At 47.7% G+C, this 25,153-nt stretch overlaps 1 protein-coding gene across 1 annotated transcript in view; it reads right to left on the bottom strand.

The window, feature by feature from the left end:
* Nucleotides 1-356: 356 nt before the first annotated feature.
* SMUG1 (single-strand-selective monofunctional uracil-DNA glycosylase 1) overlaps nt 357-25,153 on the bottom strand; it is a 43,062-nt gene continuing 18,265 nt past the window's right edge. The window contains exons 2-3 of the mRNA XM_029595182.1: nt 10,886-11,196; nt 357-1,259 (exon numbers count right to left, since the gene is read on the bottom strand). Coding sequence (XP_029451042.1) covers nt 732-1,259; nt 10,886-11,182 — 825 coding nt within the window. The 5' untranslated portion in view covers nt 11,183-11,196 and the 3' untranslated portion in view covers nt 357-731. The remainder of the gene's footprint in view (nt 1,260-10,885; nt 11,197-25,153) is intronic.

Here is a 25,153-nt window from a genome sequence, read left to right as displayed (position 1 = left end):
TGGCCGGGCTGGGGGCAGCTGAACAGCAAGGAAGCAGATGAGGAAAAGGAGTCAGGGGGGGGGCGGAAACCTGCTTTGCCTTTTTAAAGGGCAAGCAACTAAAAAATGGATTTACACCCCAGTGCTAACTCCTCTCACGAAACTTCCGTGGTTTGTCTAAAACCCCAGGCCCTATGGGGATCAACCCCAAACCCAATCCATGGCCTAAATTAGCTTACTAGGCCCTGTCCTCTCTATTTAGCTTAAACCCTGTTATGAAATGCATTTGTAAAGTAGTGTTTTGTCACTAAAATTCCCCTGCTGGCAAAGCAGAGGGCATGAGGAAACCGAAAATGCTACTTTCAGTTACTTCAGGATTTTTTTTTTTTTTGCTTGTAACATCTGTTTTCTCCCCCCCCCCCGGTTATTGCACTGCTACAGAACTATCCCCATCTCTGAAGGTAATGGGAACACTGCTTCACACTCTGGCCAGGTAGGAGTCCCACGTCCCCCCTGCAATAAGAGGAGCGGGAAGCCTGTGACCCACCCCCTAACCGGGATGGAGACAATTCAGCAGTTTCAGCTCAAATCTAAAGAAATTCAAGGAGAAAGTTTGGAGAGACCAAACATCTTAGGCCCCTGCTTCACTGAAGTTACCCAGTGGCCCTGCGGAGAGGGGATCTGTAGTGTAGTTGTTTTTTTTAAGTATGTCGATGGGCTCTCTCGGGGAGAACCGTCGGCGAGGCTGGCATTTAGCTCGTCAGGAGTGGGAGGACCTGCAGCTCCTTCAGTTGGGCGCGCACGATGCTGTCCCAGCCTTTATTCGCCTGCGGGTTTCGGGGAGAGGGATGCATCACGCCCTTGACACCGACCTCCATGCCAGCCGCCGCCAGAGCCCGCCTCGCCCGCTGCTCGGCAAACCTCCCGACACCAATCACTGTCCGGGCGCCCAGCACCTGCACGGCTTGGCACAAGGCGTCGTCGCAGAGCTGCAGCAGGCGCTCCCGCTGCGCCGCGGGCAGGTCGCCAGGGGTCAGGTTCTTCCCCGAGCGGGTCATGAAGACGAGAGGGCAGAGGTTGTGGACAAAGCAGCTGCGGAAGAAAGTGTCCGGGTCGCCGCACAGCGACTTGAAGAAGCCCCAGAAGCGGGCGCCGCTCACCTCGCTCTGGGGGCACGCCAGCCCCAGGATCGGCCTCTTGGGGTGCTCCGGGTCAGGCTTGGAGACCTGTCCCTGAACCTGCAGCCACTCCCTGACGTGCTTCACTTCACCAAAGGGCACCTGCATGGCAGGAAGAGAGAGAGAGAGAAGAAACTCATTACAGACACCAACATCTGCTGCGAGCTTCAAGGTCACAACTGAATTCAGGTGACAGTGCAGCTTGGGCCAGCCAAGGAGGTTCTAGAGCCAGCAATTCCCACAGATGAGAGGCATTATCCTGTCCTAGAGGTCCCGAGTTAGTTTTCTGTGAAGGGGTTGCCCTGCTCTCACTCTTAGGAGCATCTATTTTATTACACAGAGGGCAGCGATGTCAACGTTACTCCTCCTACCTGGGGTGGGAATGCTGACATCAGGATAAAATGGGTGCAGCAGCAGCTGCCACAGACATCATTTAAAAAAAAAAAAAGAGAAAAGGGACCTACGTGGTTGTTGCATTATCACCCGGCTTGAGTGAGGAAAAGGCAGAAGGTATAATGGCAGAGGTTCATTCAGGAGCCAAAGCCTGCACGTGAGGTTCAGACAGATACAGAGGCAGAGCTGCTGCAGCAGATGCAGACAGGGAGAACAGGGAGCTCTCAGCTACATTGCCCTCAGCTGCCCCCTAGTGACTGGAGATAAACATTTACATGCTAGGCTGAATATAACTGTGGTCTAGAAAGCTCATTTATTTATTGATTTGATTCATATTCCGCCTTTCAGGCACTTCAAAGCCTGAAAATATGATTTGCATCTTAAATCTATCAAAAGGTATCGCAGCTGCAACAAATCTGGTGTTTGGTCTACCTCAGGAGAAAATGTGGGTTTGACACCCAGCAGTGTTGCCAACCTCGCTTATTTCCCTCATGTTTGGCCTTATTTTTATAGCGATTCACTTTTTTTTTTTTTTTTGCATTCACAGGTTGTTTATAATTGGGCCTTCTTTTTCCTTTTCAATTGTGTTTTTTGGGCGGGACTTGTGCCCTGCTGATCCTGCGATTGGCTGCCGCTGCCAGTGAGGCCTGTCCATAGCAGTGACGGAGCTACAGGTGCGCCTGGATGGGCCTTGGCCCCACCCACTTTTCATTCAGGCCTATAACAAGCAGTCTCAGGGCACTGGGGCAGCCAAGCAGCAGTCCAGTCACTCAGGCAGGATTCCTAGCAGCGTCAGGTAAGCAAGTCAGGCCCAGCCTGGCACAGTACTCTGGCTGCCTTGCACCACAATTTTCTGAACCTCGAGAAGAGAGGAAGCTTTTTATGCAGCATGGCAGGACTGAACGCTGAAGGGAATGAAGCACTTGGCTAGCAAGTCAAAGAGAATAGGTACCTGGAGGGGAAGAAATAAGTGGGAAGAGGGCTACAGATGTGCTGGGAGGGGGGAAGGAGTGCAAGGGGGCCGTAGACTTGCTTGGAAGAGGTGGGCAGGGGGAATGAGTGTGAGGGGGCCGGAGACTTGCCTGGAGGAGGTGGGCAGGGGGAATGAGTGTGAGGGGGCCGGAGACTTGCCTGGAGGAGGTGGGCAGGGGGAATGAGTGTGAGGGGGCCGGAGACTTGCTTGGAGGGGGTAGGGAGGGGGAATAAGTGTGAGGGGGGCCAGAAATGTGCTTGGAAGGGGTGGTGAGGGGGCATGAGTGTGTATAAATACATTCTAATAAAAGTAGTTTTAATCTCACAGGTTTGTTTTGGCAACCCTGACACCCAGGCTAGGACTCTGTTCTCCAGCTTGGCTGGGGCTGAGGCAGAGGCAGTGGCAGGGTTCAGTCTCTGAGAGGAAGGGGAGGTCACAGTCGTTGCTCAATGGCGACACCCACTGGTCAGACAGGGGTCATGACAGCAAAGCTCAGGGGAGAGCCCTTGGCACAGGCAGCAACGGAGGACTGTTGCAGGATTGACTGGGCTCAGTGAGCTGGGAAGGGAATTAATAATAATAATAATAATAATAAAGCTATATAATCATATACTTTTTTTTTTTTGCTGAGCTTTATTTCTGCAGATCTATCCGATTTACCCACATAAACTGAGAGTCTGAATTTGTCCTCTCTCAATGCAGCCAAAAATACCGCTGTGTTCCACAACGGGCCCGCTTTTAAGGGGAGCTTTCCTGGGGGGGGGCACATTTTGGGTGGGAACAGAAAACAATGCAAGCCGATGGTATTTTCAAGTCTCTGTGTCTTATCTTCCTTATAAAATCTACTCTCACACACACACACACACAATATATTTCTGAACTTATTTTCAGCAGTTAAAATTCCCTCCATCGGGTCAAAACAAAGGATGACAATACCTGAATCAGAGACTGCGAACAGTGATGGTGGGAAGGAGGGGGAAATGGGCTGGTGTGCAAGCAGAGGTGACGGGCAGCTCACGGAGAGAGAGCGCTGGAGCGCGCCTGGCAATAATAAGCGAGAAAGCCCCCCCGGCTCTCAAGTTCTTTTAAGGGCGATTTTCAAAAAGGTACAGGCAGGTGCAAAGTGCACAGGTTTTGCAGCGGTGTTGAAAGGGAACCTTACGGGCAGGCTTTCCTTTGTGAAACCTGCCTTGGAAAAAAAACAGAAACAAAAAAAAAAAAATGCCTGCAGCGCTTTGCGCCTCCTTTTCCTGCCCCACCTGCCCGCGCAACTGCAAGAGCGTCTCCGGATTCCGCTAGAGTCTCCAAGATTGTAAAGCTAAAGCTCCTTTTGATCGATTTCAGACCAACGGATGCTTTCAATATAAAATGCAGGGGGTGCTGATCATTTCCATAACTGTGAGGCATGGCTTGTTAAAAGAGAGCCCACTACGGACGACGACGGGTACTTAGGTACCCTTCTGAAGCAAGAACGTTTTTCATGTAAACCAAAAAAGTACAGAAGAACAGAAATTCCACAACCAGCACCAAAGAAAAAGCCACAAAAAAAAACAAGCCTGCATTCACAATACTGACCAACAGCATATCAAGCATCGGACGATCATCACAGTGATCTAAAGCAGTGGGCCCCAACCTTTTCTGCACCAGGGACCGGCTTCAAGCAAGACTATTTTTCCATGGCCCGGCAGGGCGGGGTGGGGGTGGGGCAGGGGCGGGGCTTTGGTCATATGGGGGCGGGGTTATGGATGGGGTTGGATTATAGTGCATACTTAATTAATTATGACATTTATAAATCCTGCACCTCCAGTTCTCTAACTCTGTGCATCCACTGAAATTCCCCCAAACAATGGAGCTTGGATGTTTCCCTTACAGCTCATCATAGTAAAAGATATTTTCAAATTCTGGTGTCACCTCACAGTAACAGCAGCACAAACACCTTCCACTGCCAGACACATTGTGAACTAACACAAAACCCCACAAAAAAAGACACTCAAAATCTATACTGCAATCCCATCATAACATAACAGTAATAACACCAAGGACTCAAACAACAATAACCCTACATGTGAATAAGCAAGGGTAAATATTACACTGGGTCCTAGAATACCAATACTCCACCTACTGAGGAAACAAAACAAACCCGATTGCTATAGATCCCTATGCTAGCAGAATCTCTCATCTCGGTCACAGACACAGAGCAGAGACAGACTCTCACCAAATACAGAATACAAAATGAAGGAGCACAAATTAAAAAAAACTGAAATGGAAACCCCAAGAAGCCAGACTCTGTGTATTAATAATGGAAAAACAGAACCACCATTCCTCATAAAACAATAAAATCAAGAAACATAAGCATCAGTTATAATAATAAAACCATGCTAATAAAAGAATACTTTAAAACTACTGATAAATAGAATTTCTATTAATTAGAATCATATACATTTTTTAGAATTTCCCAAACACCAATAACATATTTCAAAACAGCACATATATCAAATAACACATAATAATTAAAACTAATAAGGATTTTAAAAAGCCCCTGCTGTCCATACGTGGGAGCTCTTGATTTCCAGTCACCCTGATATTGTCGAGGATTAGGTTATCCTCTCTCTCTCACACATACTCACATGTCCATTCTCTCTCACACATACACTGTCACATACATACACATTCATGCTCTTATACCCACCATAACCTCTCGCTCTCACAGACACTGACACATTCTCAGGCTGTAAGATACTCTCTCCCCCTACACACACACACACTTTTACTCCCCTGGATTTTCTCATACACACTCATGCTCTCACTCTCACTGGCTCCCTCACAACTTCAGAGCCTCTCTCATTCCTCTGCTGCCACTGTCACTGATGCCGCATGGCTATTGGAGAGGCGCTGATTGCTGCTACTGACACTGAAGTCCATTCTACTGCCTCCTCTGTGCAGACCCCATGGGCTTCCACTTTCTCCATGCTGATCTCATACATTGTGAGATCCGCATAGAGAAAGTGCTACTCTTGCACAGTCCCAAAGATTACATGTGCCAATCAGTAAAAAGTAATTTATTTTTTTTACATCTGCTGTCTGATCTTAGTTTTCTAATTGGTTGGTCACAGGCTTTTCTTCCCCACCTTCCCTTTCTTATTTTTTTGCCAATTCCTTTTATATTGCCTTTTTTTCTATTTCTTTTCTCTCCATCTGTTTTCTTCCCTCAAACACGGTCAGGTTGTCATTCTCACATGCTTTCTATCTCTCTCTCTCTCTCTCTCTCTCACACACACACACACACACAGAGGCTCTCACTCTCACATGCTCTCTCTCATACAATCATTCATACACACGCTCTCTCATACAATCATTCATACACACAGTCTCTCACTGGCACATGCTGTCTGAGTCTCACACACACAGGCTCTCTCTCACTCAAACATGCTGTCTTGCTCAAGCACAGGCTCTCACTGTCACATGCTGTCTCTCACACACACAGAGGCTCCTCACATGCTGTCTCTGCAAACATTCAGGTCTTCACTCCCACACACAGTCTATCAACTCATCTCATACACACATACACACTCTACAAACCCTCAACCTCTCTCTCACCTCTGGGCCTCCTCTTCACGGGCTGCTGCAGAGCCCGCAGTGGCCCTGGTCTTCTTGGGCCGAGCTGTTCCTCTTCTGCACGTGGCTGATGCTCCTCCTCCTTCCTGCCCGTGCAGCTCCGGCAACATTTTTCTTCCGGGGCCGCGTGGGTAGAAAGGAGGAGATACACCTGCACATTTAGACGCGACTGTTTTCTTCGGGCCGTGGTGACGTGAGCTCCACCACGGCCCTGATGATCTTCTTGCTTTTCGGGTTGTGCCTCCTCCCTTTTGGGGTTGGAGGAGGTGGGTCTCCAGCCTCGCCCCGCCTCCCCACAGCAGCGGCAGCCAATGAACGGTAGCCGGGGAGAGCGGCGCCGCGGACCGGCAAAAAACCCCCAACGGCCCGGTCCGCGGACCGGTGGTTGGGGACCCCTGATCTAAAGGGCCTTTGGGTCACCACAGAAGTCTCAGCTGGATTTCCCATCTCAACATGATTACAGAGCACCTACCTAGGCTCCCCTTGTCTCTTACACTGGAAAAAAGAAACCAGGGATGTCTAAATAATCTGTTGTAGGCACTGGACTACTTTCATGTCTCCATGCCTCCCCTTCCGCTCTTGCTGGCGAGTCCCTTTACATTGTAACAGCGGAAGTGATGTTAATTTCACAATCAAACCTAGAGAATTATAGAGAGGTTTTCTGCGGGAACGCCTGTGTAATGGGCAACAGTACTCTGCACCACGTTACACTACGCGCCCATGCGCAGGTTTGATATGGGATAAACACTCCTTGACTTGAAGGTTCCTACTTTCTCCATTTCTCACCATCTTCGGGCCGATGCAGTACGGATGCGCTAAAACCGTGTGTCCAAGCTGGGTGCCCGCTTTCCTAACGCGCGCCCATCCACCTCTCCCGGGCACGCGATGCGGTAGGCAAACGAGTCACTGCGTTAAAAAAGGAGGCGCTAGGGGAAACTGCGTCCCTGGCGTCTCCCCGGCATCGGGCACCCAGGAGAAGTGGCTGTGCGTGGGTTAGGGATGCGGACGCTCAATTTTAAGAGCGTCCGTTTTTTCTAACCTATGGACAGCCACGGGTTAGGAAAATGGACGCTCGTTAATTGAGCGTCTTCCATAAGCTCATGGCAGGCAAGCCTTTTTTTTTTTTTTTTATACCTTACTCCTTTTTTCGGTTCCTCAGACTTAATATCGCCGTGATATTAAGTTAGAAGAACTACAGAAAAGCTGTATTTTCTGCTTTTCTGTTAACTTTAGGGGCTCCTCAAGACTTAACTCTTGCTCCGGGGCAGGCGTTAATTTTTGAGAGTAAAAACGTACTCGTCGGGCAAACATTTATTTTTCCAAACGTGGGTAACAGCTAATAGCCTCATCAACATGAATTTACATATGATGAGCGCTATTTGCGTTTAACTATGACATGTTATTCTGTTCATTGTATTTTCCTCCTTTCAGTTCAATGTAAGCCGGTATGATGTGCCTCACGAATGTTGGCAAAGAAAAGTCTATAAATAAATAAATATTAGCTACACGCTGGTTTGGACACGCTAATCCCCTTATTGCCTAAGGGATGATGGACACGTATCCAAGTGCCCATAAACCTGTGCGCTAGGCTCAGTGCTCGATATTGCTTCGGCCTGCTTGAGTTCTGAGTTTAACTTTGGATTCTTTTCAGGCTGCAACACCTTTTACTGAAAGAAGGCAAGAATCATCCCACTAAGTTGTATGCGAGCTTTCCAGATCACAAAATCACCTCTGAAGAAAAGAACTAACATTAATTTCAGATGGATGATCCATAATCACATTTCTGAAAGACGTTTAGCATCTTTCTACCCCTTTCAGTGTCGCTAATCTGTGTGGCTCCATCATCCAGATAAATGTCCCTCTCACCCTCTCTGGAAGATCTGCCAATAATTAGCAGATGGACAAATGCACTTTACCAAGATAAAGCAGACAGAAAGCAAAATGCGTCACTGAATAATTTGTTTAGGTGATCTCTTGCCCTCTGACCTCACTAGCGGGGGCATGAGCAGCAGCGGCAGCTGTGAAATGACTCAAGAGGTCACTCCTTCTCCCCCTCTGTGCTCCTTCATGCCACACTCAAGCAGACCATAAGCTCTGAATATGATAACAGAAGCTAAGAGATTAAGGAGAAAGATTCCACACCTCTGCTGAGTCACTACTGGGGGAGATTCCCCCCCCCCCCCCGCCTCATTCCTTGCTGAGTCATCAATTCATGTCATGTTAGTGATTTTCAATGGTCTTCACTGAGGGTTATGTGAGTGGATGACATTGTTAGGAAAGTGACTGACACTCCTGATAAGAGTGGGAGCTGGAAACCGTGGACTAGAAATACCAGGCAGCAGATGAACTGGGAGTGAGAGGGTGTCTTTAGTAATGCCCCGCACTAACAAGAGTTACTCCCCTGACCTGCAGTCTCCACCACTCAAAGGACTTATCTTTCAATAGATTAGTCTTCTGTAATGAAGACGTCATCTCCGAGGAGGCTGGAATCTCAAAACTTAAAAGAAGACCTCTCCCAGTCAATTAATCCCCACACTGCCCAGAGGAGAACAACAAGACTGATGAAGGTCTAGAATAGATAACGTGAAACGTGGAAGAAAGTGGGTTTATTTAAACGAAAGACGACGCGTGATTTGATAGCAAGTCCTGAAAATACATAAAAGGGGGTTATGAAGAGGGCAACGTTCACGTGATCTTCTTCCCTGCTGTTGAAGGTACAAGGAGGAATGAAGGAAGATTTACCAGTACTTTTTTTCATCATTTCTATAGCACTACCAGACGTACACTGCACTGTACAAGTATACGTAAAAGACGGTCTCCGCTCAGTGGCCCTTATAATCTTGTCAAGATACAGTTGAGACAAATAAGAGGCTTCAGGGAAATGTTTTTATTATAATAACATGGCAATAATCTGGAAGGAAAACTGGGAAAGGTGGTTTGTTTGTTTTTTGGCAGGCCTTGAATACTGCCAGACAGGATGCATGAGCTCAGGAAGTCTGTTCTAGGCCTACAGTGCAGAGTCAGGAGGAGGCAGAGGAAGAGAAGGGCTGCTTGTCTGATGAATGGAGATCAAGAGAGGTGTAGAGAGGCATAGGAGGAGAAGTAACCAGGAGCTGCGGATGGAAAGCACTGTAGGTTATTAGGGGTGTGTTCTGCACTGTGTGCAGATGGAAAGCCACATAGTATCTGGAGGGGAGGGGTTACAATGGCGTGGTAGCACTGGCAGAAGAGAAGTCACACAGCTAAATCCGAAGAGAGTGTGGTGTGCGGAGCAGTCTGCAGGAGTGGCTCAGCACGTAGAGAGGTGTGGGATTTCTCTTCCTAGCGATTCAGCAGGAAGAGAGCAGATAAGGGGTCTGCTAAGGTGCTCAAAGGGGAAGGTATGGATTTTGACAATTTAATAGAGAGAGAAAGAAACGGGGTACATATTCAAAAGCCATTTAGACAGATAAAAAACCATCCGGCTAAAATTTAGACAGGTAAGTCAGGGGTGATCCTGGGGTGGGAGGTAGGCGTTCCGGGGAGAAGCGGAGTTAGCCGGTTAACTTATGAGCATCCGCTTTTTCCCGTGACAGCTATTTTACCGACACAATACACACGCACAATATAAATTTTTTTTTTTTTCGTCAAGCCTTTTTTATTTTTTTGCATGGTGCTGTTTTCTATGGTTCTTCCGACTTAGTATGACGATGATCCCATGGACGCGCTAGCGATGCACAATTTATCCCTAGCGCATCTGTTTTAGCGTAGCAGCTCATTTATATTTTGCATCGGGCGCCCAGGAGAGGTGGATGCGCGCGTGTTAAAAAAGTGCGCCCAGTTTGGATGCATGTTTTTTTTTTTTATCTGGTAGATCCTCTGCCACCACTATACTGTTATCACAATGATACTAAGAAGGAGGAACCACAGAAAAACAGGGGTTTTTTTTGTTTTTAAGTTGAACCCTTGACGTGTGGAAAGACCTTACCTATGCTCCAGGACAGGCATAAACATTTGTGTGTTAAAAAGTGCACCTCAGGCGCACAGGGATTTTTTTGCGTCATGGGGTAATAGCTAATTAGACATCTACATCGCATTCGAATGTGATGAGCGCTATTAGCTACGCCTTTGTTTGGACGCTTTGATCCCCTTATTGCATCATGGGTTATGGACGCTTGTCAAACCACTCACTTAGCTGGGCGCGCTTTATTGCATCAGCCCCAGAGTAAATGCAGAGGATCTACCAGATATAGGAAATGAGGAAATAGAATGTAGACCTGAAATCCAAATGAAGCCATCAAGCAGTAAATGGTGATCTACAGTGTCGAAAGAACCAGGTTAAGTCAAGGGTGAGGATTGCTTAAAGGCCTTGATCACGATGAGGTCACTAGAAACTTTGGCAAGAGCTGTCTCCATAGAATATAGATGGATCAAGAATTGCTTGAGATGAAGAAGGGAACTGGTACAAAAGGACAGACAGGGGCCAGTGAGGTTTCAAGATAAAACGAGAGATTTGGGAGAACCTTCAGACTGTGAGGGTGGGGAGGCATTGGGGAATCTCCCTCGCTGGAGGTTTTAAGAGCAGGTTGGGCACACATCTGTCTGGGATGGAATACGTACTGTGCGTCCTGACCGGAGATAAGAGAAGGTGATCTCTTCAGAATCCCTTCTGCTCGATCTTTCTAATTTTAAAACGGAATCTCCAAAAATAGAGGATAACATTTGTGACTGCTCAGGAGTGCTTTGAAATGAGAAATGTTAGGATTACCCCGGTCTGAGCCATTCCAAAAGGGCCTGGGTTCATCCCCAGAAAGAGCACGTCCTTGGCGCTCTGGCAGTACTTCTTCACGTAGTACTGGTGGGGGTCCCAGGCATATTCCAGAGGGTTATAGACATAGTGGATGGGCTCCTGGAAGGATAGCCCCTTCAGTCTGACATTCAGCTCCAGCTCCACCCGCAGGAAGCGCTCTGCCACGCTGTCTCCTTCCAGAAGGGAGTTTAGTTCCTTAAAGCGAACGCCGGGGGCAAAGGGAAGAGAGCCAGAGCGATCTCCCTGCCCTTCCATCGTTCTGACACCTCCTGAAAAGAAAAGCATTTAAAAACAGGCTCATGAAAGACTTCCTGAATGTAAGACATTCTCACTTACACACACAAAAATCTCTCTTTTTTTTTTTTTTTTTGTTGTTTTACATCTAAAAGTCAGGTACACGTTACATTTTACAATTTACTCTCAGATCTGGCGCTATTCCACTGCACCTCAATTCTGCCCACTAACCCAGTACTGAGACTCCCTACACAAGGCTGTGCCAGTGCACCTCAGTCCTGCCCTGCAACACCCCCCTGCTGTTTCAATAGTGGGGGGCTCTCATAGTTATCTGTGGGCTGAGAATATGTAACCACTCTTCCCGTTATGAAAACAGCCCATCATGTAGCTGAAAAAGCTACCAGCAGAATAAACCGTACCAGCCCCGATTTATGGCACCTCACAAGCTAGGCTTCCCAGGGGCGCTCTTATAAAGGAAAGAGGACATCTTTTCTTGCCTGCCCGTCTCACTTATTTTATTTCCCTTCCTAAACTACCAGGAAACAATCTCAAATCTATTAATCCGCCTGGGAATGTGGTTTTATAGCCTGCCGCTTTATATCATTAGTGTAATTAGCGACACCTCTGCTCAAGTACAAATATTTACAGTGAATAAAAGGCTAAAGGTAGCACTCAGCCAAGAACCCAGATTCTGCATTAATTACGGATTATCACAGGCAGGGCCAAGGGGGCCTCAGACCCAACAAATTACAGTCTGAACTTTGGGCAATGGATATAATGGATCGAAAGTAATTATACTTTATTTCAAATTTACTGAAATTGCTATTCGCCTAGCACAGGTCCCTGGGATTAACCCTCGTATGTAAATTTCCAGCAAGCAGACAAGAATGCTCACTCCTACGCTTAGAAACTTAATTAGGTCTTTGCTCCTATTTATTTTTCCACTTTCACCTTAAAAAGTGCCAGCACTTTTCGGCGTGCGCAGAGAACTTACAGCCTGAAGACAGAGAGGCAAGGCCATACACACTAGGGGTGGGGGAGAGGGGCAAGCCGCCCACAGCACAAAGCTCCTTGGGGGGGGGGGGGGGCGGGCGTAAGAATGACTCACGTGCAGAAGAAAAGCCAGGAAGATGCCGCATTCTCGTGCTGTCGCCCGGGCTGAGGAGCACTGGCAGGAACGATGCACGAAATATCCTTGCCCCCGCCCCAGGTATTAAACTGTCCAGGTAAGTCTCTGCAGGGAGGTTAAAGGCCCGAGCTCACAGTCGTGCAGTGAATAGTGCAGACTGGACCCTGGGCCTCTGGTTCTAATCCAGGCCCTTGCTCCGCGCCTCTGCTGCCCGGATCCCAGCGTCACGTCATCAGCAGACACGCTTTGCTTCCTCTTCCAGCCACCTTTCCACAGAGCCTGTGGGCTCCTGGGTCCAGGAGACAGGGGCTCTCCATGGCCATTCAGAAAGTAATCTTCAAAAGCATTGTCACAGGTGAACCGGGGTTTTTTAGCAGCAGAAATGCGCTTTTGGAAAACTGCCTACCAAAGATGTAGAAGAACCTATGCACGTATGTAACGTTCACGTGCAAGTTTACCCAGAACCATTTCTGGGGCTAGTTAGGGAGAAGTCTGGACTTAAATGCATACTGATATATTTTTAAAAAGCATGCGTGTAAATTTTCATAGAAGAAATTTTAGCAGGTGGAAGCTGAATGGGTAGTTTTATTGGGGTGCGCGCAAGTCCACTTTGAAAATTGGTGTAGCTTAAGTACAGATTTGCCAGCTAGCTTATGCGCAATGTTACAAAAATTACTCAGCATCTGCTACAGCTGCCAGCACTTAACTCAAAAGAGAAGAAAGCAATCAGTGAACTCCAGCACCCTGTATACACCAAGCAGTAGCCTCCAGCGTGGCTCAGGGCCACTGGATAATTCGATGCAGGCCTGGTTTAAACTCCCACCCTTACTGCACCCAAGCGCTTGCTTGCGGTCCCGATCAGCTGAGGAAAAAGTAAAGCTGCAAGGTCAGATAGCAATATTTTATTGAAGTTTCTCGCTTTCCAAATAACTTCTACGTTCCGCCTTTTCTAAAGTTCTGGATCCGGCCTGCCCGGCACGGAACGAATGCCATCGCACCGGACTTCACCAACCAGAACTTATTGACCAATTCAACTGGTGCGGGAGCGGGGAACAGAAAGGCACTGCTGCAGATCGCGGGACATGGCACTACATTACACAGTCCGTCTTAGGAAAAAAAAAAACACAAAACCCCTGTCCCCGCTGATTTCACCCAAGCTTGAACTAGCCCTGCCTTGGTTAGCAGTAGCCAGCCAGGGCGCATCAAAGAACAGAACGGTTCGGCAGCTGCAGCCGTGCCGTGCTTGCACGACCTGCGGAGAAGGGTCCCTCTGAAAAACCAGCAGGATGCCACGGCAGGCGTCCCCAGACCACACAGCCCAGCCCCACCCGGCATTAGAATCCGTGTTTAGAGAGCAAAAGAGAGGATGAGGACCGAACGTGGCTGAACACTGCTGATGCACATCTCTGAACAGCAAGGGCTCTGGCCCGCCAGTTCATGGAGAGTTCACGGCTCCGAATAAAGCACCTCGTGTCCCGGTTCCATAAGCAGGGCGTCCCCCTCCCCCCACCCCCACCCCCAGTGTTGGAAGCGGCCCGGTCTCTCAGATTAAACACTTTTTTTGCAGCAAGCGGCTAATCGTCATTAGGATCCTTTAGTCCTTTCCCTGCCGCAGTATTAATCAGCCCTGGCTCATCTGCCGCAAGTCTGGCTGCTGCATATAAGTCTGTCGCAGGGACAATTGTGATCTCATATTAATTAATGTTCAAGTGCTTGGACAGTGCCGTCTGTCCTCCCCATGCTTTCAGGAGGAGGATAATTGAAATTTCCAGGGTCTCCAGAGCAGGTGTCAGGGGACAGCCAGGGCTCGGAAACTCTGAACTCATAGATTTATCTGTCCTCGGGTGAGAGAGGAAGGGGAGGAATCAGAAAGGGCAAGATGGGGTAGGAAAGGCAGTAGAAGTGTCTAAAGCTATTTTATTCATCGCTCAGTGGGGTTCACTGTGGGCATAATGGCTCAAGAAAAAAATCATATCGTTACCACATCTCTGCCCTAAAAAGTCATATCGTTACCACATCTCTGCCTAAAAGTGCATGAGGTCAGAAAGAAGCACTGGCCGCCACCTGAAGGAGGAGAGGAGAGAACCAGGGGTCTCTTGGAAACCATGCCCCTCTTCTGCAAAATCCATAAAGCAAGGGAAGAAAACTAGCTAGAAACCTAGGCACCCATCAAAATGTTATAAGAGCCACAAATTTTGGGGGTTTCTCTTGGTTTGCTCAGTCTTTTAGTTTAGCTTTTAAATTTTGGGGTTTTTTTTCCCCCTTTTTGTTCTCTTCTGCCACTTTCCCCTCCTCTCCATTTCTTCCACTCTCTGCCTTCCCCCCTCCCACCTTTCCTCTCTCTCCTGGCACTCTCTTCTCCTTCCCCACTCCCCCAAACACACTAGTACAGGGCCTAGCTACCCTTAACATAAGGGTTGGGGTAACCTGCACGCAGCTACGGCTACTACCATGTGAAACTTGCTGGTCTTTTTCTGCTGTCATTACTATGCCAGCAACGTGGGGCAGCTCTGAGCCATGGGTCCCACTGCTAGCAGTGGCTTCTCACCCCAGACACCCCCCCCCCCCAACCCCCGACATCAGCACCAGCAGTCATTTCTTGGACCAGGCTAACGCTAGCAGTAGCTTCTTGGGATGGGCCTGGCTCTGGCAGCGAGGGCCAAACTTTTGCCAGCCCTATCCATAAGCATTCAAAAAGTTACATACATCCAGGGGAGTACTCTCTGTGGGCCAGGGCCCGGTATCTCCCTCTTCCTAAGTCACCCCTAAAGGTCTGAGGGGGAAAAAAAAAAGGGGCCAGTATCTACAGCTATCTGGGTACAAACAGAGCTAAGGCCAAAAACCAAGAAATAAGAAAAAAATCTCCAAAAAGTTCCTGTCAAGCTCTTAACCCCTTCCTCCCGCCCCTGAGATTCCAGGGTAAACGAGGAGAGTCACACTGCAAAGGAGGGAGCGCGCCCTGGGCATGCGCTGTACACATGCGCTGTCAGAATCAGTTAATCGTGCCATGGCTGGTGGACCCTTCAGTAAAGTACGTTCTGTAGGAAAAAAAAGCATCCGAAGGAAAAAGGGGCCATGATATAAAGTCAGAGGGAGACCAAGAGTAATTGTGAGAAAATACCTCTTCACGGAGTGGGTGAGGGGTGCCAGGAATAAATTGCCAGCAACCAAATCAACGAACAGACTTCAGTCTTACTGGGGACAGATAAAGGAGGGCAGTGCTAATGGTGAGGGAGATGACTGGAGATTAAGGAGAGTAGGTGGCAACATGGCAGGAGGGCACAAGAGCACAAACTGGGTGAACCGGGAGGTCCTTATCTACCAACAACTACAAAGAGTTCGATAACCCCCTGAAGGACAAATGATGAAAAAAAAAAATCCAACTGTCTAAAACGAGATATTTATTTACTTAATAAATTTATAGCCTGCTTATCTCCAATTCTAAGAGATTTTGCAAAAACAGATTAAAAAAACTGACAAAATATTTAGACAGGAACAGGAATTGAATTAGCAGACGTTTGAAACTTGTGAGCAGTAGCACCAATTGTCAAGACGTCAACCCTGGCTACGTGTCCATTCGTGCATCTTTCATATACATTCATAAATCTATCATCTTAAAAAAAAATAAAATAAAATAAAATATATATATATATATATATATATATATCTCACATTACCTCACGTGTGCATCAGAAATGGATGAACAGAATGTAGGCAGAAACTCTTCATCTTTTTTTCAGATTCAGATAACTTTGTTGGCATGACAATTTTACACGTGGTGCCAAAGTAATATATGTAGAGGTCCGTATTCAAAGCCTAACCAGACTGATTATAGCATCCAGCGGCCTTCAGTCACCTGACCCTGACAGTTGAGTGTGCTGGCGTCTGAGGGTATGACAACCCATTTGGGTGGCTCTAGCAACCACCCCCTTTTGCAGATTTGCAGGTTCTAACCAATCCAGGCTTTTCTTCATCTGTTGACGTAGGGGAAGGGACATGTGTGCCCCAGCCCAAGGGACTAAAGCTAGGATTGTCATCATAAACTCCAGAAGTTAAAGATAATCCCATACTCTGGGGACTTCATGCATCCGGAAGGCGCGAACACAGGCATTTAATTTGAAGATCCTCCAGGTTACTCATGCATTCCTGGTGTCGAACAGGGCCCCTGGAAACTCTATGGACTGCAAAGGTGATAGGCTTCTCCTTGTGAAATTCACCGCCCAATCCTACATTTTCCAAGATCTAGACAGCCACGGCTGAAGCTGATGAGCTCTTTCTGATGAGCCAATCATGCAGATAAGGGTGTACCATTATTCCCTGTTTGCACGGGGTCACTGCTACATCACCTTGGTAAAATGTTCTTTGGGGCAGTCACAAGCCCATAGGGTGGAGCCTGCAATTGACAGTGGCTGCATAGGATGCAGAATGGCAGACACTTCTGATGTTACCTTCCATACAGAAATATGGAAGGAAGCCTCTGCTAGATCCAAAGAGGCAAGGAATTCCCCTTTCCTTACTGCCATAACAACGGATCAAATAGTTTCCATTCAGCAACGGGGTATGTGAAGGACTTCTTAGCAGGTCGGAACCTATGAAAGTCTTGGGGGGGGGGGGCGCTCGCTGCCACCTCGGGGCAGACCTTGTCTTCTGGGAGTCTCTGGGGTTTGGACTCCCCTAAATCCTCTAGTTTCTCCAGATCCTCTCTGAAGAGTTTACAAAGCTGGCCTTTAGACTCAGAGTCTGCAGCCAAAGAACTTCCTAGTTGCCACCCCTGAGGCCGCCCATTCAGGAGGAGATCCTGACCAAATCATACAAGGTGTCTGCCAAAAACGCCACCCCTGATTCTGGGAGCTGCTGAATCCTGCACACTAGTGCTCGGGCCACATAGTGCCCACGTATAGATGCCTGTATTGCCATAGCATGTGTGGTAAAGACCTGCCTCCTATCCTGTGTGGGTGCTTGACGGCTGACCTGCCCTCTTTTACGTTAGCGCTGACACGAGGGCGACCGCTCGGGGAATTCTTAGGAGATTATATCCCCCTTCTGCTGGAAGAAAGAAAAACAAACAGTCTGCTCATTGCCCTTAAGTCCACTTTGAGGGGAGTCCCACTCTGCCAATGCCATGTTCTTGAGGGGCCTCGTGTAGAGGAAAAGCCTTCTGAGACTTCTGAATGCCCAGCAGGATCAGGTCTCCCTCTGAAAGGGTTAACATTTCTTAGTGTTTGTTACCCTGAGAGTGGCTAAGATGCCAGCAGTGAGTGCCGACAGCTCTTTCTTCCGGAAGAGTTTTACGACTGTAGATTCTTCTTCCTCGGAAGAGCATTCATCACCTTCCTCCTCGGAGATCACAGGTGATGGCTAGAGTCCTCCCCTACCTCACAGTCTTCTCTAGATCCTGAAGTGGCCAAGAAGACCGGGGAATCTGATGCCGTCGAGCTGGCTCCCCGCAGAGCCCCGTGCCTCTTGGTTCTAAGGTAAGGGAGGGACCCGCCCTACCCTGCTCCTTCATAGCACAAAAAGGCTTGATGTGTTACCAGTATGAAATCTGGATATTTAGAAGAATTTCCTTAGGCTGCTTCCTGTGCACCTGTCCCTGGCGGGAGGGCCTTATAACTTGCGTTTCCATAGGAGAGGGAGAGGAGTAGAAGAGAGGGGTTTGGGCTCCTGCCTTCTAGGAGCTGCTCTGCTCCCACTTCCGCCTCATCTGGGGTCTGCACTGTGTCACCTCCAGTTTGCTCCATGGGGATGGAAGCCCCAGTGGGGATGGAAGCCCCATGGGGATGGAAGCTCCATGGGGATGGAAGCCCCAGCTAAACCAGCTCCTCCTCCTAGTCACATGCCAGGCAAAAGGAGCCCACAACGCTGGGGAGCCATTTGGTGCCTCAGGTAGTGGACCTGCGACCCTGCATCATCTCTCTCTTCCCTCCCCCCCCACCCCAACGCCAGTGCAATAATTGCTTCCTCCACTTCCACACCACAGGGCCTTGTACTACTGGCAGCACTGCTATATGTGGTATCTGTTCCATTCCACTGCAATGCATCCGCAGTTACTCGCCACCATCGGGGACGACGAAAAAGGCTGCTTTACTTCAGCATTCGGCCTTGCATTCCACGCTCCTGCACAGTGAGAGGTGGGCTCCTCCTTGTTCCTCAGTTTGTTTGTTTTTTAGAACAAAGTTTAACTGGGAGAGGAGGGGAAGGAAAGTGGGTGCGAGTACAGGAGGGAATCTTGAGCACCCACTTGTCCAGGAACATCTGAAAGGTTTCCTAGGTGCAAACACCTGGGAACCCTCCTCCAAGGATAATCAACCAAGTCCCTAGAGGCAGTGGGATCAACCCTGAAGGTACCTCAACCAGGAATCCCCTGAGATGCTAAGCTTACCTGGGGAAATCAGCCCTAAGGATTGTTGTCCCAGAAGCACAGGCTGTTCAACCAAGCCAAGGCCTGGAGGGGTTTTTTTTGTTTTACTTTGTTTTCATTTTTGTAGTAAGACCCCTCAAGTCTCAAGCTTCCTAAAACCGCACCTCCCTTTTAGCTAGTGATGATGTCACAAGGGAAAAGGAGGTGTGTCCTCCATCTCCAGCAACTGTGGAACGAGAAATTCCGCTAGTTCAGACTGGTCCGGCAGGAAGAAAAGGAATTCTTCCTCCATGTAATTTCTTCAGTGATTTCCACATCCCCTTCGCAGTGCCTTACCCTCGGATGTGTATTCATTCACTAACTTCCACAGGAGGAGAAATTGTAACTTTCATCTGTATGTATTTTTCTCATCCCCGTCCTCTGTATTTTTAGTAGATCTGTCCTTGCACATCACATCCCATAGTTTATCTTTTTTTCAGCAGCAAATCCATTTTGAACTTCCTAATTTGATAACTGCTTGTATTTAGTTTAACTAAAGGTGCCTCGAGGTTTATGCTGAAAGCCGTACTCCCTGGCAGGCCAGTGCGGAAAAGTGCATTCAGCTGAATGTACCGTTTCCCTGGGCTTGAATACGCATTTTGTGAGCGTAAATCTTACTGCCAGTGCAGCAAGGAGTTTCACGCTTACAAAATGTGCGTTCATAGATGTGAGTACTGCTTAGCGCTCTCGCGTGGAAATCCCATGCAAATGAGGGCATTAAGTGCTGCTCTCCCATGCTGAGAGGTGCGCAGGACCTAGCCCAGGTTTTGTTAACGCTGGAAATTTTTATTCCTGGTCAGAGGTGGAGGAAAGGTTCCAGCGATGCTGTGCTGGCCCTTAAATCCAAGAGGGATGGGCAAAAACAAAAGAAGTTTTTCCTGCTCTTAGGTTGTCCAGATAGCCAGATAAATCCTGACTTATCTGCCTAAGTGGTGGCGGCTAACCGGGCCTAGATAGCCAGATCAGTCCGTATTTATCCAGCTAAGTGTCAATGGCTGCCACTTAGCTGGATAAGTCAACTCTTACCTGGCTATCTGGCAAAATTGCCAATTAGCCGGATAAGTATTCTTTCTCTCCCCGCGATTTCAGCAATATATTTTTAAGGGACACTTCCCAAGTTAAAGTGTATGTTTGGCCTGTGCTGAACACATAAGTGGTGAATTTTAAAACAGCCACGCATGTAAAACTCGGCACTTACGCGCGTGGCCAGGCCCTGAAAAAGGGGTGGGCTGGGGGGGGGGGCAGGGTGGGACGGAGGCCGGCTAGGACAGTGGCTATTAGCCGCTGTCCCAAGGAAGCACGCGTGGCAGCTGGCCAGCACACGCAAGCTACTTCTGGTCCAGGGGACCAGTAAATAGTCAACATTTTTAAAAAACGTAAGTTGCTGGGAAGGGTTTAGGGGGTGGGGAAGAGAAGGGAAGAGGGAGGGAGTTTAGGTAGAGGGGTAGGGAAGTTCCCTCCCAGTCCAATTAAGGAGCGGACTGGGAAGGAACTGGGGGAGGCTCGAATGTGTTGCCGTGCGTAATTAGCAAAAATTCGCCCCCTTTGCTGCATAGCATTAGTTTACTTCATTTATGCGTTAAAGATGTGAGCTGAAATCCAGCGCACAGATTCTTAATGCAAGTTTATTGCATCGGCCTGTGAGTTAGTTAATGTTCTTTTGTTCTACGCAAAGTTGGTTTGTAGTCAAATTAGCAGGATACCTGCTTCAGGCTTATTGATGCCCTGAGCACCAGCTCTGCTCTGCAGCTTGCTTCAGCCTATCAGTTCCCTGGCTTCTAGCTTCCAGGGTCTCCTAGATCTTCACAGCTTGGGCTCATAACCTCTTTTCTGCAACCCTAGCCTTCCCTTGGGCCCATAATCTACTGGCAGAGTAGCACCGGTCTGGCCCAATCCTGTTCTTGATCATGATAAGAGCCGGGTGTGTGCAGCTGGACCCCCCATGCCTCCAAGAAAAACTGTGAAGTAGAAAATGAATCGGCATTCTTCAGTGCATGGAGCCAGTAGCCTACAGGCAAGGTGAACCTTGTACTCAACCTCTTTATGCTTCCTGATGACAGTTTAAAAACTGCTTTCCTATTTTAGGTGGTATATTTTAAATGAATCATAGGAATATGAATTATATTCAGTGCAGAACTGGTATAATTTGCTAAAAACAGATGTGTCCCACTGAAGAGTGCTGAGACATTTTCCACATCGTAGTACTTCTCCTGGAGGCATGGGGGTGTCTGCTGCACACAGCCGGTTCTGACCCTGAACAACAGAATTAGGCCAGGCTGATGGTGCTACTCTGTCAATAGGAAGAAGGTAAGTCACACAGATGTAATCTGTGTAGACTGTAGTGGAACGAGATGGTTCAGTAGGAGATCTGCGAGGAGCAAGTTGCAGTAGTCTAAGCAGAAACAAGCATATTTTCAAAGGGTCATGCGTGTAAATAACAGGGGTTACGTGCGCGCAGAAATTGTATTTTATAACATGCGCTCACCGACACGTGCATGTTATATAATAGCCGCATCCATGTGCGTGCGCCGGGAATTGCGCGCACAGGTCTTAAAATCGACCCCAAAGTGAAGAGAGAGTAGATAAGGGTTCTGTAGCTGTGTTTATAAAGGAAGGGATGGATTTTGGTGACGTTAGAGAGAGCAAGAACGTGTATTGAGAATTGACTGAGAGAAAGACAGAGACGAGCTGAAAGTTGCAGGCTGAGTGAAATGGGGCGGGGGGGGGGGGGGGGGGGGGGGGAGGGGATGACAGTGTTATGCAGGAAGAGAGAACAAGATTGGAAAGGTATACGCCATAGAGAACACCAAAGTTTCTCTTTTTTTTTAATTTTATATTAATTAAATTTTACAAATAAATTTGTACAGAAAATAGGATTCGTACAGGAAAAAAAGAAAAAAAACCCCAAGAAAAAATAAAAAATTAACACTGCCAAATGTCATCTATGCAATCCCCATTATGCAAAAGAGATCCAAAGAAACTTAGGAAGCCGATCTTAATAATCAATAAAAAAACAAGAAGAGAGAAAAGAAATCACGATCAGGGGTAGAGAAATACAAATTACAGCAATTTAGAACTAGACACCTCCGAACCAATAGTGTTCACATTATGGTTAACAATTTTAGCATCAAGAAAAAATCTAAGTTGTTAGATTGGAGAAGAGCGGTAGTGGTCCCGCTTCACAAGAGTGGGAGCAGAGAGGAGGTTGGAAACTACAGGCTGGTTAGCCTGACCTCAATGGTAGGAAAAGTAATGGAGTCGCTGCTGAAAGAAAGAATAGTGAACTATGTCCAGCCTGAAGAATTGCTGGACCAGAGGCAGCATGGATTCTCCAAAGGAAGGTCCTGTCAGACAAATCTGATTGATATTTTTGATTGGCTGAGTAGGGAATTAGATCGAGGAAGAGTGCTCAATGTCATCTACTTGGATTTCAGCAAAGCTTTTGATTCGTCCTGCACAGGAGGCTGGTGAGTAAAATGAGAAGCTTAGGAGTGAGTGCCAAAGTGGTGGCCTGGATTGCAAACTGGTTGACGGACAAAAGACAATGTGTGATGGTAAATGGAACTTACTTTGAAGAGAGAGGGTGTTAAGCGGAGTGCTGCAAGGATTGGTGTTGGGATCGGTCCTGTTCAATATCTTTGTGAGCGACATTGCGGATGGGATAGAAGGTAAGGTTTGTCTTTTTGCGAATGATACTAAGATCTGCAACAGAGTGGACACGCCAGAAGGAGTGGAGAGAATGAGACAGGATTTAAGGAACCTAGAAGAGTGGTCGAAGATATGGCAGCTGAGATTCAATGCCAAGAATGCAGAGACAAGCATATGGGATGTGGAAATCTGAAAGAACTGTATTTGATGGGGGGTGAAGGGCTGATGTGCATGGAGCAGGAGAGAGACCTTGGGGTGATAATGTGACAAGGCGATAGCTAAAGCCAGAAGAATGCTGGGCTGCATAGAGAGAGGAATATCTAGTAAGAAAAGGGAAGTGATTATTCCCTTGTACAGATCCCTGGTGAGGCCTCACCTGGAGTTCTGTGCTCAGTTCTGGAGACCGTATCTACAAAGAGACAAGGACAAGATGGAGGCAGCACAGAGAAGGGCGACCAGAAAGGTGGAGGGTCTTCATCGGATGTCATACGAGGAGAGATTGAAGAATCTGAATATGTACATCCTGGAGGAGAGAAAGAGCAGGGGTGATATGATACAGACTTTCAGATACTTGAAAGGTTTTAATGATCCATGGTCAACAACAAACCTTTTCCGTTGGAAAAAAATCAGTAGAACAAGGGGACATGATTTGAAGCTCCAGGGAGGAAGACTCAGAACCAATGTCAGGAAGTATTTATTCACGGAGAGGGTGGTGGATGCCTGGACTGCCCTTCCGGAGGAAGTGGTGAAGACTAAAACTGTGAAGGATTTCAAAGGGGCATGGGATAAACACTGTGGATCCATAAAGGCTAGAGGATGGGAATGAAGAGAAGAGCCATGCGGGTGGAGTACTGGAATGGAGGATACTACCTGATGATTTTCACCCTTTCTCAATAAGCCTTCGCAACTCCAACATTGCTCTCTGCTTCAACGGCAAGGAGAAATGTGGAAAACGGGATTTGCATGCAGACAACCACCAACAAGGACTGAACTTCACAATCTGGGTAAACAAATAAGAGTGGGGGTAGCTTGCTTATTACGACGGTTACTACCCTAAACCAATTAAGCCTGATAAATCACTTTGAATACATATACAGCACTGCTCTTTGCTTCAACGGTAGGGGGAAATGTGGAAAACAGGTTTTACATTCAGACAACATCCAACAAGGCATTGATCTGTGCAGTCTGGGTAACCAAGCATCGGGGTAACTTGCTCGATGCGGCGGTTACTACCCTTAACCATTAAGCCTTATGCTCACCTTTGATGTAACTCCAACATTACTCTCTGCATCAATGACAGGGGATGACAGGAAATTTGAATCAAACAGTTACCAACAAGGGCCCTGAACTTGCTGGTAGATGAAACAGATAAGTATGGGAAATAATGAAACAGATAAGTTTGGGAAAATAAGTGTGGGAGCTTGCTGGGCAGACTGGATGGGCCGATGGTCTTTTTCTGCCATCATTTCTCTGTATCTATGTCAAAAAGATATGCTGTACTCCTTTAATTTTCACAATACATTTGCATGTAAAACAAAGAAAAAGTTCACCAATACTGGCCAAGACATTTTGCTGTAAGCAAAAATTATTTACGCCTATTGGGGTAGATTTTATAAATCTGCGCCCGCACGTACTTTTGTTTGCGCACCAGGTGCAAACAAGAGTACGCGGGATTTTAATAGATACACCCATAGCCGCGCGTATCCATTAAAATCCGGGGTCGGCGCGCACAAGGCTGCCCAAAAATCGGCAGCCTGCGCGCGCCGAGCCGCACAGCCTGCCTCTGTTCCCTCCGCCTCCCCCCATCTTCCCCTCCCTAACTCACCCCCCCAGCCCTATCTAACCCCCTCCTCTTGTTGTACAAGTTACGCCTGCCCGAAGCAGGTGTAATTTGAACATGCTGGGCCGGCCGCCGGCGCGCGATTCCCAGGCCTGGGAGCCATTTTGGAGGCCTCGGCCATGCCCCCGAAACACCCCCGGGCCTGCCCGCGGCCCCGCCCCCAAATGACGCACCCCCCCCTGACACGCCCCCCCCCCCCCCAGGAAAGCCCTGGGACTTACACGCGTCCCGGGGCTTGCGCGCGCCGCCGAGCCTATTCAACATAGGCTCGGTGCACTCAGGGGGTACTTCGGCCAGGTTTTCGGGGGGGTACTTGCGTATCTTACTCGCGTACCCCTTTGAAAATCTGGCCCATTGTGTGTCAAAAAAAAAAATAAATCTGTAAAAATACACATTTTTTTAAACTCATAAACATACAATATTTGTTCCTGAAGAAAAGCCACATTATAGAATATTATCAACTTCGAAGACAAATGAAACCAATGGGGTGGCCTCACACACCTCTTCTTGGGAATTCTCCAATAAAAGCAGATAACTCAAGAACATCAGTAATCACTTGATCTTCAACATTTTTAGTACACTTCTTAGATGGCAAATAATACAATTTATTCAAAGGAGGGAGGGACTCCCCAGGGAGCTTCAAAATGTCAATCACAATTCACTAGGGCCAATGAGAGGGGACCGAGGAAAGTTCAGAATTCTCAAATTAAAATTAAAATTCCGGATCTTATTTTCAATTGACTCCAGCCTACACTGCAACTTATAACGCTCTTTCAATAAGCGCCCAAGGAGGGTCTGAATTGATTCTAACTTTTCTTCATGAAGTACCAGTTTCTCAATATGCTCTTTAACCGTTATTCCACTCCTGCAATTTGATCACTGTTATCCCTCAAAGTCTTAATGCTTTTTAACCTCTTAGACATGGTCAAATCCAAACTCCTAATAGCACACCAAACAGATTCCAGGGTGATAACT

This window comes from Rhinatrema bivittatum, chromosome 3, assembly GCF_901001135.1.
Source record: "Rhinatrema bivittatum chromosome 3, aRhiBiv1.1, whole genome shotgun sequence".
NCBI lineage: Eukaryota > Metazoa > Chordata > Amphibia > Gymnophiona > Rhinatrematidae > Rhinatrema > Rhinatrema bivittatum.
The sequence above is the reverse complement of the archived record's forward strand: the minus strand, read 5'-3'. Positions and strand labels throughout refer to the sequence as shown.